The sequence below is a fragment of the Eptesicus fuscus genome, chromosome 8 (genome assembly GCF_027574615.1).
Source record: "Eptesicus fuscus isolate TK198812 chromosome 8, DD_ASM_mEF_20220401, whole genome shotgun sequence".
In the NCBI taxonomy this organism is placed as follows: Eukaryota; Metazoa; Chordata; class Mammalia; order Chiroptera; family Vespertilionidae; genus Eptesicus; species Eptesicus fuscus.
In genome coordinates, this window is record NC_072480.1 from 2,972,633 (window position 1) to 2,992,021 (window position 19,389).

At 42.4% G+C, this 19,389-nt stretch overlaps 1 protein-coding gene across 1 annotated transcript in view; it reads left to right on the top strand.

Moving 5' to 3' along the window:
- Positions 1-19,389, top strand: part of FREM2 (FRAS1 related extracellular matrix 2) — a 363,685-nt gene that overhangs the window by 183,373 nt on the left and 160,923 nt on the right. The window contains exons 5-6 of the mRNA XM_008160427.3: positions 5,492-5,617; positions 7,879-8,130. Coding sequence (XP_008158649.2) covers positions 5,492-5,617; positions 7,879-8,130 — 378 coding nt within the window. The remainder of the gene's footprint in view (positions 1-5,491; positions 5,618-7,878; positions 8,131-19,389) is intronic.

Here is a 19,389-nt window from a genome sequence, read left to right on the forward strand (position 1 = left end):
TAATTTCCTTTCATTGTGCACACCAGGCCTATAGATATATAGATATATAGTAGATATAGATATATAGATATATAGATATATATAGGTATATATAGTGAGTTTGAAAAATAATGTTAATTAGAAAGTCTACCAGGGAAGTCTTTCTTCATCTCTCCTTTTCTAGTTTTTCTCCCACAGACCACACATTTCTGCCAGAAATTAGTCAACAGAAGACCTAAAATTGCTGCTAGACATATTTACTCCCTATTAGACCAAGTAGAAGAGTAGATTCCAGAGCTAGCAGCAAGCTCTAGACACCCAGATTTCTTCTTTATTTATAATTTAAACCTATTGACACTAACAAGAAGTCCTGGCTGGTTTAATTAAACTTGTGTGAGCCATATGGTGTGGGAGAAACCAACATTCAGGTATTCAAGGTATTATATTAAAATCCCATACATGGGACTTTTCTGAGTAACTAATTTGAAAAACAAAACAAAACATGACCAGTATAGATTAACAATATAGAATAAATATTATATGTGATCAATTCAGTCTTGGTCAGCTGGAGCTGCTAGAACAAAATACCACAAATTAAGACAGACATTTACTTCTTACAGTTCTGGATGCTGGAAGTCCATGACCAAGTTATTAATGATTGGCTTCTTCCTGGCTTGTAGTCAGCCATCTTCTTGCTATATGCTCATATGGCCTTTTTATGTGCATGTGCTTGGAGAAAGAAAGAACTCACTCTTCCTCTTTTTCAAAGGACATTAATCTCATCATGAGGGCTCTATCTTTTTTACCTTATCTAAACCTAATTATTTCCCAAAGGCCCCACCTCCAAATACCATCATGTTAGAGGTTTGGACTTCAACATATGAATTTTGAGGGATAAAAATTCAGTCCACAAGAAACTTTAATAAAGACATGAAACTTTATGTAATATTTCATACTAATGTCATACAGTAACCTGAGAACTGCCAACCCCAAGGTGATATCAGAGTTAATTTCCGTAAGTCACGGAGATTTTTTGCATACTTGATTTGAATATTTCTTGGCACTTTGTGTAATTTTTTTACTGGAGTTTTATGACAATTTCTGTTGAAATGTTATATTTGCTAAAATACTACTTTATAATAGTAGGAATAATTTTTACCCTTACTAAAATTCATCTTAAAAATAAATAAGAAAACATATTTCTCTAGATACCACTTTGTTCCCATTTAAAGCAAAACTTGAAACTAATGTCTACATCTATTGTCTTCCAGTTTTCTCCTACCACTCCATCAGATCTTTATTTCCTTCACTTCACTGAAACAGTTCTGGTGAAGATAACTGGTGACTCCTCTTTGCCAAATCTAATGATCTTGGTTTTTACTTTATTTAACTTGTCAGCAGCATTTGAGACAATTGGTCATCCCTTTCTATTTTTTAAAATGCTTTTGCACTTGACTCCAGTACCATCACTGAGATGCTTCTCAACCTCCTTTGCTCAGTTTTCTTTATTGCCCTGATCTCCAAATGCCCCGGTTAGTCACTGGATCCATTGTCTTCTTTACCTGTCATCCTTCGCTAAGTGATTTTATTCTGACTCGTGGATTTACGAATCATCAGCATCCCAGTGACTCCCAATTATATTTACAATCTAGACCTCTCCATTGAAATCCAGAATTATATACCCACTTGGCTAATTTGACATCACAGCTTGGATATGTAAAATATACCTCAATTTTAATATGTCCAAAACTTTTGATTTCCAGCTCTAAATTTGATTCTCCACAGTCTTCCCCACATCTCTTTATTGCAATTTTATCTTTCCAGTTGGTCAAGACAGCAAAACTTGGATTCATCCTTGATTCTCTTGTTTACTCATGTACGACATCCAATCTATCAGAAAACTCTTTGGCTCTTCCTTTATACGACCTGCAGATAACCCTATTATATCACATCCACTGCCATCACCTGCTCCAATATTCTATGTTCTCTTTCCTGGATATTTGTAAAGCTTCCTAACTGGACTCTGCTTCAACTCCTGGGCCCTAAGGTCTATGTCACAAAAGCCAAAAATAATGCTCTTAAAATATGTCATTTTATAGCACCCCCATGTTCAAAGCCTTCCTATGCTTTTATAGAGAGAGACTGGATATATAAACATAGGAGAGACCACATATTAAAAATACAACTTTGACTCACAACCTACAGCAACTGGGGAAACAAACCACAACCTCTGTAACAATCAGCCCAAAATGGTCAGGACTTGATCAGTTACTGACAGCTTTGTTTGTTTTTGTCCCTGTTTTCAACTTAAGACCAACTACTTGCAAAGAATGTTTGCCTCCTAGTTAGTCCTCTTACAGTTTCCCTGTGCCAATAGCCTGTACTCAGGGCACACTTAAAGCCTTCTCTTTATTTAATTCACTCAAAAGCTTTCTCATTCTTCTGTCTACCTTTGAGTTTCTGCCAAATACAAGATTAATGGTGGCTGACTCCTTTGCTATAGTAACTGAATAAATAGTTAACTTGTTGCAATCCCATTGGTTGGTCTTTATTTCCACAATATCTTTCTCTAAGTAAATTACAAAGTCCTTCCAATTGTCCTGAAAGCTCCAGGTAATCTGCCTACCACCCAGCCCATCATTCCTTCTCTGTCCCCATGTCCTACCCTTTCCTTATTGCCTAGGTTACTCTGAACACTCAATTTACTCCTGCCTGTTCCTTGTACATACCTGACACAACCTGGCCTGAGGCCCTTTTTACTTGTTCAGCCCTTTGCCTGGAATTCTCTAAGTTATTCACAGAAAGCTTCTCATTACTACCTTGCAATCTCAGTTCAAATGTGACTCCTCTATCAGAGATACTTTCCATGACTTCCCTAAATAACACAGACAACTCATGAACATACCCTGCCTCAGCCCTCTCTTTTCCCCCTCAGCATATTCTATATTCTTTATATCATTTGTCACCTCCTGAAATAATACATATTTTATTGTATGTTTGTTTATTTTCTTTCTCCTCTCCATCCCCAACTAGTATGAGAATGAGACTAGGGATTTAGTTTTTTTCAATATCCCCTATTTTTAATACAGTGTCTGGCAAGTAGAAGTCACCCAATCAATGTTTGATAAATGAATCCTATATAATAAAAGCCGAATATGGAAATCGACTGAATAGCAAAACAACAGGCGGAATGACCAGTCACCATGAAACACACTGACCACCAGGGGGCAGACGCTCAATGAAGGAGCTGCCCCCAGCCCTCAGGCCCCAGGCCAGCCAAGGCAGGTGCCAGTGGGGCCCCCCCGGATTGCCCCACATTGCCCCACAGAGGGAGGCGACTTGTGGTGTTGGGGGATGGGGCTGGCTGGAGAGCAGGCCTGGGCCACCCCCAATCACCCCGCTGGTCGCCTCGCACAGAGGAATCCTGAGGGGAACCAGAAGAATGAATGCCAACCGCTCTTTGCTTTTGCACAGTCCTCTGAGTTCTGCTGACCAAACCAAAAGCCAGAGCACAAGGGAAACTTTGATGTGGTTCACATTAGTCAGTTCCAGGGGCACAAGGCAGGGTGGAGAAGGATGGAACGTGGATCTCGAGGGCCTGTGTTCACAATTCCAGTGTTCTTTTTTGTAATATCAGAAGCAGTGTGGCTTACTTTTTAAAAAAATAAAACACAAACCATTTTCTGTGTATATATGAGACTTCCAGTGAAACAGACTCCTGGCAAATACCAACATAATCTGTTTGGGGGTTATCATGTCAAACTATTGAACTAAATGTGCTGTTGAACTAAACGTAGTTTTACATGGAACAGTGTTGTTGTTTTTTCAACAATTTATACCATTTTTATTATTTAGTGTACCTTTCATATACCTTAAAATGAATTATTGAATCTTATTATCTATATATATAAAAGGCTAAGCAACTGGCCAACCCGCCGACTGGTCAGTAGATATGATGCACACTGATCACCAGGGGGCAGACACTCAACACAGCAACTTTGCAGAGTTCCCTCTTGCACAACGGGACCCCTCAGGGGATGTTGGAGAGCCAGTTTCAGCTCAATCCCCACAGGCCAGGCTGAAGGACCCCACCTGCCAGAGGGACCCTGCTCACTCCACAGATGCCCCAGGTGCATCCAGCTGGGGAGGAACAGTGGGAGGTTGGCCCCAGGGCATGTCCAGCCCATCTCACCCAGTCCCGCCCAGCTGGCCACCTTCTAATTAATTTCCTTTAAATGTGTACCGAGTCACTAGTATAAATATAATGTTGTATACTATGTATTATTGTTATTTCTCCAGGGGAAGAAATAAACCACAAACTTCTTTCTTGTGCCAGATGAATACATTAATAAATTCTAAAGGAAATGCTATAGTTTTTTTGAGGCAAATTTCATTGTCTTTATTTTTAAATTTATTTTTATTGTTGGGAGTATTACAGATGTCCCCTATTTTCACCCCTTATCCCCCCATCTACTTAGCTCCCACCCACCCCAGCCTACATTTAACTATTGTGTGTGCCCATGGGCTATTCATAAACGATTATAAGTTCTTTGTTTAATCTCTTTCCACCCTCTTCCCCCCTTCCCTCTGAGATCTGTCAGCCTGATCCATGCTTCTATGTCTCTGGACCTATCTTGCTCATCAGTTTATTTTGTTAATTAGGTTCCACATATAAGTGATATCATATGATAATTGTCTTTCTCCAAGTGGCTTATTTTGCTTAGCATAATACTCTCCAGGTCCATCCATGCTATCTCAAAGGGTAAGAGATCCTTTTTTACAGCTGCATAGTATTCCATTATGTCAATGTCCCACAGCTTTTTTATCTACTCATCTACTGCTGGGCACTTTGGCTGTTTCCAGATCTTAGCTATTGAAAATAATGCTACTATGAACATAGGGGTATATATAATTTTTCTGATAGGTGGAACTACTATTTTAAAAATAACAAACAAACTAAGAAAACAAGTGTTGAACAGTGGATTATTATTTTTTAGTTATTTAAAATGAACACATTTGGGGTTAGAAAAGCAAATATAGTAGACTTAGCAAGATTTGAGTTTTAATCCTGTCTTACCAGGAAGAGTCCTTGACAAATAAGTTCCACTCTATGAGTCTGAGTTTCCTCATCTATAAAGTAAAAGGTGAGACAAAATGCCATCTTAGATCTCTTCCAACTCTAAAAATTGACTACTTAATTGAAAGGTATTGATTAGTGCCAAAAGAATGAAGTTGGATTTTAAAGGAAGCATATCACCAGCACTTATTAATTGAGAAAAAATAATTACTGTAGATAAAAGCAATGTTGGCTTTTATTTCTAAGCTAAGAATTCACTAGTCCAAGGCCTGCATACTGTATAACAACTTGTCCCCTCTCCTTCTTCCTTCCCCTCACACTATATTTTTCTAAAAGAATATCCAAGGGGGGAAATCAATCATTAGAGAAATTTTAATTTGCATAGGATTGTTTCAGAGATTAAAAACAATGACTGTTGTTGTGTTTTCTCCTTAGAACCAGCTGTATTTATTCCCCAGTCTGCATACTCCATTGAGGAAGATGTTGGTGAACTGTTCATTCCCATCAGGAGAAGTGGAGACGTGAGCCAGGAGTTGATAGTGATCTGTTATACACAACAAGGTAGCTGGAAATACCCACCCCCCCCCCCAAGATAAAAATAAGTGTCTTTAACATGTTGGCAACATAACATCATGCCATGAGAGGTATACTTTATAATTATAATTTCCATGAAAAAAAGCAGTTATCCAGAAATCTTCCTTCACCATTGCACTTTGAGAACTCCTCTGAGAGCACCTGGAAGGACTCTGCTGCCTCTTACACAAAAATATTTTTTTCACTTTGTTTGCTTACTCTACTTTTCAATGCTTTGTGGGTTATAAGAAATTGAAGGTCCCTCATTCTCTGTGCCCCCCACAAGGCTGCTGAAGTAGAAGGTAGCAATTATCAAAAGAGAAAACAAAACAAAAAGAAGCAAAGAAATCATGCCTATAGAAGAAAACTAATTTCATACTAGTTTGAAACTCATTGCAATCAAACTTCTGAATATTTATTTTGCTCATGGTAAAGTATCCTCTGTAAGGTGATTTTATATAATTAAAATTAATACAGAATATTCATTAATATATTCATAATATCACTTAATATTCATTAATATTCTGGAAAATAAATAGACTTTCTAAAGATGCAACAGAAAAAGTCATATATGCTATTGATATCTGAGCCGATCTTTAAAATTTCTATTAATGTATATGCATTGACAGGCATATAGAGAATAGTGATTAAAATTATTGCCTTCAGGATCAGCCTTCAGCTCTGGGTTATATAGTTTAACCTATAAGCCTAGATTACCAAATGCATAAAACCCAATAGAATAGAATGGTTGAGAGGATCAATGAGGCAATGCCCGTAAAACACTCGGTACTTTATCTGCACACAGTAAGCAGTTGTATAATAGGAGCTATTATTTTGTAATATTGTGTTTTTCTAAAAGACCACTGGAAGAAAGTAGAGAAAACATTTGAAACTTAATATTTATCATACTAGAGGCCCAGTGCACGAAATTCGTGCACAGAGGGGGTTGTCCCTTAGCCCAGCCTGTACCCTCTCCAATCTGGGACCCCTCTAGGGATGTCCGACTGCTGGTGGGATCAGGCCTAAACGGGCAGTCAGACATCCCTCTCACAATCCAGGACTGCTGGCTCCCAACTGCTTGCCTGCCTGCCTTCCTGATTGCCCCTAATCGCTTCTGCCTGCCAGCCTGATCACCCCCTAACCACTCTGCTGCCAGCCTGTTTGCCCCCAACTTCCCTCCTCTGCTGGCCTGGTCACCCCTAACTGCCCTTTCCTGCAGGGTTGATCAACTCCAACTGCCCTCCCTTGCAGGCCTGATCCTTCTCAACTGCCCTCCTTTGCAGGTCGGGTGCCTCCCAACTGCCCTCTCCTGCTGGCCATCCTGTGGTGGCCATCTTGTGTCCACATGGAGACAGGATCTGTGACCACATGGGGCAGCTATAATGTGTGTTGCAGTGATGATCAATCTGCAGATTACTCTTTTATTAGATAGGATAGAGGCTTGGTACAGGGGTGGGGGCCAGCTGGTTTGCCCTGAAGGGTGTCCCGGATCAGGTGGGGGCTCCCTTGGGGTGTGGGGCGGCCTGAGCGAGGGGCCTGTGGTGGTTTGCAGGCCGGCCACGCCCCCTGGCAACCCAAGCAGAGGCCCTGGTATCTGGAATTTATTTTCCTTCTACAATTGAAACTTTGTAGCCTAGAGCGGAGCCAAGCTTGGGGCTCTGTCCGAGGCCAGTAGCCATTTGTGTTGGGGTTATAATTGAAACTTTGTTGCCTTAAGCGGGTGGGCCCGGCCAGGGTGTGCGGAAAGCTTTGCTTCCCCTGTTGCTGGCGGCAACCCTGGCCTGCTCTCTCAAGCTCCATTCTGCCACCATTTGTTTGAATTTGTTTACCTTCTATAATTGAAACTTTGTAGCTTGAGTGGAGGCTTAGGCCTGGCAATGGCAGGCGGAAAGCTTGGCTTCCTCTATTACCTAGGAAACCTTGCTCTCTGTGGCTGTAGCCATCTTGGTTTGGGTTAATTTGCATGCTCACTCTGATTGGATGGTGGGCATGGCTTGTGGGTGTGGCTTGTGGGTGTGTCGGTGGTATGGTCAATTTGCATATTTGTCTATTATTAGATAGGATGTTGAGACCATTGTGAAGTTAATGTGTGATACTAGAACATATAAGTGCTATTGCACTTTCTAGGGGTGTTAATACATATTAATTGACCATTGAAATGCTGCATGTGAAAATTATTTTTTGAAATACCCTTGTGATCTTGTGATATACTCTACATAAAACATCTTTTGTATTTTCTCTGCCTCAAGGAACAGCAAGCGGAACTGTTCCAACATCAGTGCTGTCCTATTCTGATTACATATCCAGGCCTGAGGACCACACCAGTGTCATCCGCTTTAACAAACATGAGCGTGAGAAAATGTGTCGGATTGTTGTGATTGATGACTCCTTGTATGAAGAGGAAGAGACATTCCATGTCCTTCTGAGCATGCCTATGGGTGGTAGAATTGGATCAGAATTCCCAGGAGCTTGGGTTACAATCATCCCTGACAAAAATGATGGTAAGTATTAATATACCTGAAAAGTATTCTTATTTCCAGGCAGACGAACATAAAGCACAGACTTCTAGACAAAAAAAAAAAAAAAGACAGTGTAAAAAATACCACATGCACATTAATTTTACGCTTGATTTTATGGTGTGATTAAGTTTCAAGTTGGTTGTATCAAACAATTTGTCTTTCTTAATTTAATGTTTTTATTAAATTTATTAGGCTGACATTGGTTAACATAAATATATGTTTCAGGTGTGGGTTTCTGTTACAAGATCTGTATATTGCACTGTGTGCCCACCACCCCAAGTCAAATCTCCCATCTCTTCCTGTGGGTTCTTGTCCTATGAAATTTGAAGAATAAAATTCGTGGACTAAAAAATTTTAAATAAAAATTTGGAAGTTTGTTGGAACCATATACAAACTCCCCCTAGGGAGGGGACCCCAAATGGGAAAAACCTGCTCTCACTCTCTCTCTCTCTCTCAAATGGGAAAAAAATCTAACCCATTCTGAGGTTCTTTGTCTCCAGATTTATAAAGGCTGTTGCTCTTTGTCTGAACATGACCCTTTCTAATTGGACCCTTCCTTAATTTATGACCCCTATGCTTTCCTAATTGGTCATTCTTCTGCAGAATATCAGTTTCAAAGGTCAAAGCCCACCTGGTGCCCCCCTCTTCCTCTTCCCCTTATCTTGCAACATTCCTCTACTCTGTAAAATATGCCTTTCTCCCCCCTTATCTTGTAACATTTCTCTATCCTCTGTGAATGTGGATTGAGGTAACTAAGTGTTTTTGTTTGCTTCTTGGATTTGAGGATCTAGTTCTCTCCATTCCCTTCTCCTTTCTTCCTCCTCCACAATACCTATAATTCTAATATTGCTTTTTCTGATAGACTCAGCTAAGTCTCATAGAGCTCTTTCATTTTTCTTTATTCTCAGATCTCTCTATTCTTCCCTCTGTATCATTTCTTTCCCCCACCCCTCTGTGTAATTTCTTGATTCCTATCTTTGATATCATTAATTCTTTCCTCCAGCAGGTTGGTTGTTTTCTATGCTCAGTAGTTCACTCTTAATTTCCTTTATGGCATGTTTCATTTCCAGAATTTCTGATTGGATCTTTTTTAAAGTTTCAATCTCTTTGGTAAAGTACTCCTTTTGTTCATTGATTTGTTTTCTGAGTGCATTGAATTGCCTTTATTTTCTTGCATCTCATTGAGTATTTTCAGAACTGCAAACTTGAAATCTCTGTCATTTATATCACATATTTTCATGTATTCCAGCTTGCTTTCTGGAGATTTTAATTTTCTTTCTGATCATCCTCATTACCATGATTATTTATGGTATATGACATTCTCCCTTGGCTAGGCATGTAGCTTTCGCTGAATCAGCCTTTCTACCATTTGCCAGTAGATTTGCAGAATCTCAAGATTGTTGACCTCTGTGATCTCCTATACTTGACCACCAAGGCCTCTGTGGGGTCCCACTCCAAGGACCCCTCCTGGGGATCAATCACAGAGGGAAACATTTCTTGGTTTACAGTTAATAGACTCCTGGACGTGATTACGAGGGCAATGGGAGGCGAGCTTTTGGAGTCCAAGCAGTGGCAGAGCTCTGTGGTTCCATTTCTTTGTCTGAAACACCACTGCAAGCCCGACAGTCGCTGGCAGCATGACCCTACGGCCCTTGTCCTGCCGTGCTGCACCCTGTCAGCTCTCTGTTACTCCTAGCTGAAGGAAGTGCCTGCTACCACTGATTTTCTCCCCTCTCCCAGCCAAGCCATGAGCTTCCAGCTGCAGGGCTGACTCTGTGGGCTGTCTGCACTTTCCTCCCTTTTGCTCCGCCCTTCGCCCTTTATCCTTGGTTATCCACCTCTAAATCTTTCAATGCAAGGGTCTCTCAAGTGTGTAACTGTGTCGAGCAATGACTTCTTATTGAGTTGTAGTTGGTTAACTTGTTGAAATTTCAGGGAGAGAAGACAAGGTGCTCTCTCATGCCACCATTCCTGATGTCCTCAATTTAATATTTTTAAAGGGTAGGAATTACACCTGTGTGGTTTCTCCCTCTGTGCAGTTTCTCTTACCTTGCCACCAACCATTAGTTGATTAAACTTTTAAAATGTTATGGTGAATAATTGAAGCCATTTTAATAAATTTAATTTCCTTTTTTGGTTTGTTTTGTGTTGATTTTAAAGGTTATGTTTTATAACATTAATCTCAGTGTTCAAACTCACTTTTCAAAGAAACCAACCAGACAAAGCTGTTAAATAAATAACTGAAAAGGTATACATATGTGGAAAATTAAGTTCTACAGGCATCTCTGTGCACCCCCTCCAAGAGGAGGGGGTATCCTAGACTACTCTTCCTGAGGGAAATAAGTTTTTGAGAGGTAATCCTTCCTTCTGAATAGAAAAAGGACCTAAAGGGTCTAATGTTTCCTTTCAAGAATAATTTGTTCTTTCCTTGAGGAAAGAGAGAACAAGAAGAAAGTCTGTGATTAATTTAGTGAGTAAAATGGGAGCAATAAACTAAGAGATAAGACTTCCAGTACTTGAATATTTTCCTTTTCCCTCCTGAATTTTTCCTCATGGTAGATGAAAGAGGAAAGAATTGGTATGATGAGTCTTTTGGTTCAGGAAAAGCTGGATAAGAGTCAAAAGACTTTAATCTGAAACTCAGGATGTTTTTACCTTAAACTTAGATAATATCCTACATGTATAAGCTATTCTAATATATTTAAATGTTGCTTTAGTTTTTAGTTTAACAAACAATTATATTGTACTAGAGGCCCAGTGCACAAAATTCATGCATGGGGGGTGGGGGGTGTCCCTCACACTGGCCTGCACCCTCTCACAATCTGAGACCCCTCAGGTAGGGTCCCTAGGCCTGGCCAGCAATCAGGGCCTATTGGGGCTTTCCTGCCCCAGTCTGCTGGCAGCTGGCCCTGCCGTTGCCACTGCTTGCCATCTGTGTGGTGCTGTCCCCCCTCCCCTGTCACCTGTTGCCTCCCTCTATGGGCGACAGGAGTGGAGTGCAATCGTTTGGCTGGCCTGGGCCTCCCTCTGTGGGGCATTTGATCATGGGGCCCCCAGATCAATCACCCCACAGAGGGAAACCCTGCCCACCCGCCACAGCACCACCAGCCGGGTGACCTGGGCCTCCCTCTGTGGGGCTATCATGGGGCAATGGCGGGGCCCCCAACCAATCACATTGCACCCGCCTTGGCTGGCCTGGCACCAGTGCATGTCATAGCGTGGTTGTCCAGAAGGTCGTCCAGATGGTTGTTTTGCTGTTTGGTCGTTCAGTCAATTTGCATATTATGCTTTTATTATTATAGATGTTTAAATAAATATAGAAGTTTTATTTTAAATTTGATTGCTCTTATAAAGGAAGCCAGTATTTTGAATGTCAGTCAAAACAGAACTAATAATAATCCACTGTAAATGCTTATCTGCATTCTCCCTTCCCCTCTCCCTCTATTTCTATTAATGTCAAAAGAAAGTATGGATTGATTTAATTTTTAAAGTTTAAAATGGAATTAACGATTACTTTATTTCAGTTTGTTTTGTTGCAAAAAATTCTTTCCCATATGATTGCTCTAGAATGCATATGGGGAAAAATGAAAGTACAGAAAAATATTTTATTGATGTATTAATTGACATATGACATTATATTAGTTGCAGATGTACAACATAATTATTCAATATTTATATGTATTGGGAAATGATCATCACAATAAGTGTAGGTAATGTCCATCAACATATATAGTTAAAAAATTTTCTCCCTGAAGAAAACTTTTAAGATTTAGTAAGTACTATATAATTTGCAACTATTAGCAGCTTTCAAATATGTAAAACAGTATTAATAATTATAGTCACCATGATGTATATTACATCTCCATTACTTACTTATTTTATAACTGGAAGTTTGTGTCTTTTAACTTGTTTTACCCATTTTGCCCACCCTCTACCTCCTGCCTCTGGTAACCATAAATCTCTTTTCTGTATTTACTAGAGGCCTGGTGCATGAAAATTCGTGCACTTGTGGGGGTGGGGAGGGGTCTTTCAGCCTAGCCTACATGCTCTCACAATCTGGGACCCCTCGGGTGGGGTCCAGTCCCATCGAAGCATGGCTCTGGTTCCCCAGGCCTGCAGGCTGGCGGGGGAGGGACCAAGAGGCCAGTCTGATTGCAGCATGGCTCTGGTTCCCTGGAGCCTGCGGGCGGGGGGAGAGACCAAGATTCCCAGGTCACAGCATGGCTATGGTTCCCCAGAGCCTGCGGGTGGGGGGAGGGACCTAGAAGACAGTACGATGGTAGCATGGCTTCGTTTCCACAGCTCCCTCCTGCCGCCACACCATGGGCAGCCGGGACCCAGGACTGACTCCCGCCTCGGGTGGCCGGGACCCAGGACTGACTGCCACCGCGGGCAGCCGGGACCCAGGAATGACTGCCACCGCGGGCAGCCGGGACCCAGGACTGACTGCCACGGCGGGCGGCCGGGACCCAGGACTGACTTCTGCCATGCCGGCCGGGACCCTAGCCTGGTGTTCAGTCATCCATGTGGTCATTTAGGTTGTAACGGACCCTGACTCTTTATATATTAGGATGAGCTTTATTTTCTCTTTAGATTCCACACACAAGTGAGATGATTTGGTATTTCTCTTTCTCTGTTTTATTTCATGTAGCATAATGCCCTCAAGGGCTATGCATGTTGCTGCAATTGGCAAGATTCCTTTTTATTTTTTAGAATGAATAATATTGTGTTGTATATATATGCCACATTTTATCTTTATTGCTAAAAATATTATAGTATCCCTTCACACCCACCCTCCCCTCTTCCCTCTGCGATTTGTCATTCTGTTGATTGTTTCTGTGTCTCTGGATCTATTTTGTTTATCAGTTTATTTTGTTCTTGAGATTCCACATATGAGTGAGATCATGTGATACTTATCTTTCTCTGACTATGCCTCATTTTGAAAAATCTATTGACACTTAGGTTTTTTTCCATGTCTTGACTATTGTAAAGAATGCTGCAGCCCAGGCAGCATGGCTCAGTGGTTCAGCATTGACCTATGAACCAGGAGGTCACAGTCCTATTCCCAGTCATGGCATATGCCTGGGCTGCGGACTTGATCAGCAGTGTGGGGTGTGCAGGAGGCAGCCAATCAATGATTCTCTCCCATCATTGATTTTTCTATCTCTTTCTCCCTCTCCCTTCCTCTCTGAAATAAAAAGTCCTATCTAATAAAGAGGGAACATGCAAGTTGACCATCACACCATCACAAATATGGCAGTGCCCATAGCTACAAGATGGTGGCTCCCAGTCCCCTCAACCCCGCCAGAGGCCCCCGTCTCGGGGGCGGCAGGCGTGCGGTGCCAGAGTACCCCTGTCCTTTCAGCCCCAAGCGGGGGTGGCAGGTGCACGGTGCCGCTGGAGTCCCCCAGTCCTTTCACAGAAAATGGATTGCCTCAAAAGTTGGTTAAGCTTCTTAGGACAAAAAGCATTCAAAATCTTTGAAAAGGGAATTCCAATATTTATAAACATTTGGACTAGACAATTCAAAGTTATTTCCACTACAACCTTCTATGATTTTGTGATATTAACATTCTGAATTCACATAGTACCAGCTATATTGTATGCAAGCAGATATTATTTAAAAAGAATGGCCATTATTATTAAAACTACTCATAAAACCACACTGTTTGTATGTCAAGGACATTCTGTGTGATTTTCCTAATGGCTGGAATTAATGCCCCTAAACCATCAGTTGGACATCCCCTGAGGGGTCCCAGATTGGAAAGGGTGCAGGCCGGGCTAAGGGACACTGCCCACCCCCCATGCATGAATTTTGTGCACTGGGCCTCAGTAAATAAATAAATAAATAAATAAATAAATAAATAAATAAGAATGTTGCAGTGTGTTCATGGGGTACATACATCTTTTCAAGTTAGTTTTTTTCTTGAAAATAAATACCAAGTAGAATTGCTGTATCTTATGGTAGTTTCAATTTTAATTTTCTGAAGAAGCTTCATACCATTTTCCATAGTGGTTCCACCAATTTACATTCCCATCAACAGTGTACCAGGTTCCCTCTTCTCCACATCCTCATCAGTACCTGCTATTTCTTGTCTTTTTGATGATATACATTCTAACATGTGTGATATACATTCTAACATGTAATAATGTATCTTATTGTGGTTTTGATTTCCATTACCCTGATTATTAGTGATATTGAGCATCCCTTTATGTACCTCGTGGTCATTTGTATGCCTTCTTTATAAAATATATATTCAGATCTTCCGCCCACTTTTTAAAAACAGATTGGCACTTTTTTGCTATTGAGTTATGAGTTTTTTATATATTTTCAACATTAACTTCTTATCAGATCTATGATTTGCAAATATTTTCTTCCATTTCATAGGTTGCCCTTTCATTTTGTTGATGGTATCCTTTGCTGTGCAGAAAGAAGTTTTTAGTTTAATGTAATCCCACTTTAAATTTAACCTTTTGTTGCCTTCACATTTGGAGTCATATTCAAAAAATCACTGCCAAGCCATGTCAAAGGGCTTACTACCTATGTTTTCTTCTTTATTTTACAGTTTCAGGTCTTACATTTAAGTCTCTTTTTCCAAAATTTATTTTTATTTATATTGAATTTATTGAGGTGACATTGATTAATAAAATTATACAGGTTTCAGGTGTACAATTTACAATACAACATCTGTATATTGTATTATGTGTTTACCACCTCATGTCAATTCTGTTTCCATCACAGTTTATCCCCTTTTTACCTTTTTCTAACCTCCCTTTAACCTCCTGCCCTTTGGCAATCACCGAAGACTCTGTGTCCATGAGTCTTTTTTTTTTCCCCTTTGCATAATCCCTTCACCCTTCTCACCTAGTCTCCAATCCCCTCCCCTGTGACAGCTGTCAGTTGTTTTCTGTATCCATGAGTCTGTCTCCACTTTGTTTGTTAGTTTATTTGTTCATTGGATTCAACATACAAGTGAAATAATATGGTACTTGTCTTTTTCCAACTGGCTTATTTCACTTAAAATAATATTCTCCAGGTCCATCCATGCTATAGCAAGCCATGAATCCATTTTTACTTCATTCTTGTGTATCTGTAAGAATTGTCCAGTTTCCTTACCTTGCATGTAGCTCTCCAGTTTTTCCACCAGCATCTATTGAAGAGATTGTCCTTTTCCCACTCTATATCCTTGGCTACTTTATTGTAAAATAATTGACCATATATGGGTGGGTTTATTTCTGAGTATTCCACTCTGTCCTATTGGCCTATGTATCTGTTTTTATGTCAATACCATACTGTTTTGGTTACAATAGTTTCGCAATAGTTTTATTTGAGGCACCATGACACCTCTAGTTTTGTTCTATTTCAAGATAACTTTGCAATTTGGTGTCTTTTGTAATACCATACAAATTTTAGAATTGTTTGTTCTATTGCTGTGAAAAAATACCATTGGAATTTCAATAGAGATTGCATTGAACCTGTAGATTTCATCGACTAGTATGGACTTTAACAATATAAATTATTTCAATGTATGGCAATAGAATATCTTTCCATTTGTTTATATCCTCTGTAATCTCTTTCATTAATGTCTTATAGTTTCAGTGGAGTGGTCTTTTATTTGCTTGGTTAAATTTATTCCTAGGTATTTTATTCTTTTTTTATATAATTGCAAATGAAATATAATTTTTTCAAGTTTACTTAATTTTTAAATATTTTATCATTTTTTATTATGATAGACATACAACATTATATTAATTTCATGTTTACAACATAGTGATTAGATATTTATATAGCTTACTAAGTGATCACCCCAATAAGTTTAGTACTCACTAGACACCATACAGAAGCATTACAATATCATTAACTATACTAGAGGCCTGGTGCACGATATTTGTGCATGGGAGGGGGGTCCCTCAACCTGACCTGCACCCTCTCCAATCTGGGAGCCCTCAGGGGATGTCCTACTGACAGCTTAGGCCACAGCGGGCCTAAGCCACAGTCTGGCCTCCCTCTGCAGGAGGTGACCAGGCTGATCAGGGGAAAGCCCCACCCCCATCATCCCGCTGCTGCTGCCACTGCCAGCCACTGCAACCACCAAGGTATTTTCATCAACACGGAATCCAGTCCCTTCACCACAAAAAAAAATGACAACTTTCTTTAGGCATTTTCAAGATGTCTCTTTCATAGGATATGACCTCTCTTCCTTTCCTTCTTCCTTTCTTTCTTTCCTTCTTCCTTTCTTTCTTCCCTTCTTTCTTTCTTTCTTTCTTTCTCTTTCTTTCTTTCTTTCTTTCTTTCTTTCTTTCTTTCTTTCTTTCTTTCTTTCTTTCTTTCTTTCTTTCTTCTTTCTTCCTTCCTTCCTTCCTTCCTTCCTTCCTTCCTTCCTTCCTTCCTTCCTTCCTCCCTCCCCTTCCCTTCCCTTCCCCTTCCCCTTCCCCTTCTCCTTCCTTTCCTTCCTTTCCTTCCTTCCTTCCTTCCTTTCCTTCCTTCCTTCCTTCCTTCCTTCCTTCCTTCCTTCCTTCTTTCTCTCTCTCTTTCTTTCTTTCTTTCTTTCTTTCTTTCTTTCTTTCTTTCTTTCTTTCTTTCTTCTTTCTCTCTTCACCTGAGGATATTTTTCCATTGATTTTTAGAGAGTGTGGAAGTGAGAGGGAAAGAGTGAGGGACACTTTGATTGATTGCCTCCTTCATGAGCCCTGACCTGGGCCCTGGCCAGGGAGGAACCTGTAACCTAGGTACATGCCCTTGATCAGAATCGAACCCGGACCCTGTGGTTGGCCGGCTGAAGCTCTGTCCACTGAGCCAAACCAGTCAGGGCAGGATATGACATTTCTTAGTCCCTCTAGCAGCGGAACTTCATTTTTTCCTCCAGGAGTGAGGTGGAAAAACCCTAGATCACCTTCCTGGATTCTTATTACCCAAGGTACCAAGAACACTGCTGTCTGTCTGCAGGCCCCGGCGCCTGGCAGCCAGGACCTGCTGTCTATCTGCGGGCCCCAGCGCCTGGCAGCCAGACCCTGCTATCTATCTTCAGGCCTGCTCACTTGCCACAGCACCTGGCAGCCAGGCCCTGCTGTCTGTGGGCCTGCTCGCTTGCCACAGCATCTGCCATCCAGGCCTTGTTGTCTGTCTGTGGGCCACAGTGCCTGCCAGCCAGGCCCTGCTCTCTGAGCCTGCCTCGCCCCATCCACCAGGCCACCAGCCTTGCTGTGATAGGAGCCTATGGGCCATGGGGGCAGGACCCGGAGGTGCTCCATGCACTTCCTGGTGACCAGTCGTCCATTATGTCGTGACAGCCCTCGGCTATTATTAGTATAGATTCCTAATGTTTTATATTACATCCCTGTGACTGTTTTTATAACTGGCAATTCTATCTAATAAAAGGGTAATATGCAAATTAACCATCACTCCATCACAAAGATGGTGGTGCCCATAGCCACAAGATGGCAGTGCCCAGTCCTCTCAGCCCCACCAGAGTCTCCCAGTCCCGGGGAGATGGCTGCTGAGAGCAGGCAGCATGAGAGGCCTGGAGGAATGCCAGCTTCATTGCCGCGGCGACAAGGCAAGCATTCCACCCTGGCCGTAGAGGGCCTCTGAGCAGCGGGCACAAAGCAGCCAGGCAGGGGGGGGGGGGGGGCATGGGGAACGCTTGCATAATCACCTTGGCAACAAGGCAAACATTCCGCGCCCAGCCGCAGATGGGCTTCTGGCCAGGCTGGGGCATGGAACGCTTGCGTCATCACCCTGGTGATGATGAGGCAAGCGTTCTGCACCCGGCCGCAGATGGGCCTCTGGGCCATGGAGAGCCTCTGGACAGCGGGCGCGGTGTGGCCAGGCCCCACAGAGAGCTACTGGTGCATGGATTCATGTGCAGGGCTACCAGTTTGTATATATTAATCTCTTTTTCACCCATCATCCTTCCATCCTTTTTGTATCTATGAATTTGATTCTGTTTTTTTATTCATTTACTTTATTTTCTTACTAGAGGCCCAGTACACAAAATTTGCACATGGGTAGAGTCCCTAGGCCTAGCCTGCGATTGAAGTGCGAGCGTCTGGCTTGGAAGGGCAGGTCCCAGCTAACCTCTGGGCCCTGAGCAGCACCTGGGCACCTGGTCCCTGCATGCCCCCCCCTGCCTGAATCACAGCACCCGAGTCCCCCTAGGGAGATGTGGTGAGTGCGGCTTGATACAGTGGGCTTGTGTGCAGCGTGAGGCTCTGGGCCGCACAGTGGCACTGCACAGAAGCCGGACAGGCTGCATGCTCTCTCCTGGCCGGTCTCACAGACCAGCTCCTGCATGAACCCACAGGGAGCCCAACTGGCCCCTGAAGTCCCACTTGCTGTGGCCTGCCTCACCCGGAAGAGGCACGCAGGTGTAGGGTGGGCTCCTCATGGGTGCCCGGCACCTGAGTGTGGGGGCTTTCCTGGTGCACAAGCCCTGGTGTCCTGGGGAAGGGTAGCAGGAGGAATGAGAGTGAGCTTGGCAGACACCCCACATTCTCACTGTACCTCCGTTTCTGTCACTCCTGCTCCCAGGTAGCCAGCGAGAGGTTGCAACCCCCCTCCCCCAGTTTCCTATCCCAGCCTGGGGCCTGGCCCCTGATGGGGCTTTCAGAGTCTGCCGGCCACTGGTCGACATCTGCAGGGCAATCAATCGGTGGTGGACCCCCCTACCAAGCTCCCTCAGCAGCTGAAAGCCAGGCAGCAGCCCTGCCCCCTGCCAGCCCCACTGGTTGCCATCTGCTGGGTAATCAGCAGGGCGATTGGGCCCCAACTCTCACCCGCCTTGGCCTGGCGCCACCCGCTCACCTACCCCACCATCCCGCTGTAGTCCTGCTCTCTTTTGGGCCCATTGGAGCCAGCAGAGCCTCCACTGCCACCCACTGCCAGCACCACATCACTGACACCCGCCATGTTAGGCGCCACCCTTTGGTGGTCAGTGCACATCATAGCGAGCGGTCGAACTCCCTATTGAGCACCCGGTTGAGGGGACAATTTGCATATTATATAGGATATTCCATATGTAATTGAAATCATATGTTATTTGTCTACTCTGTCTGACTTATTTCACTTTCCATAATACCCCCTAGGTCTATATATTTTGTCTTAAATGGCAAGATTTCATTCTTTTCCCTGGTCAAGTAATATTCTATTGTATATATGGACCACTTCTTCTTTATTCAGTTGTCTACCAATGGACAATTAGGTTCTTTATATCTTGGCCATTGTAAATAATAGTGCAATAA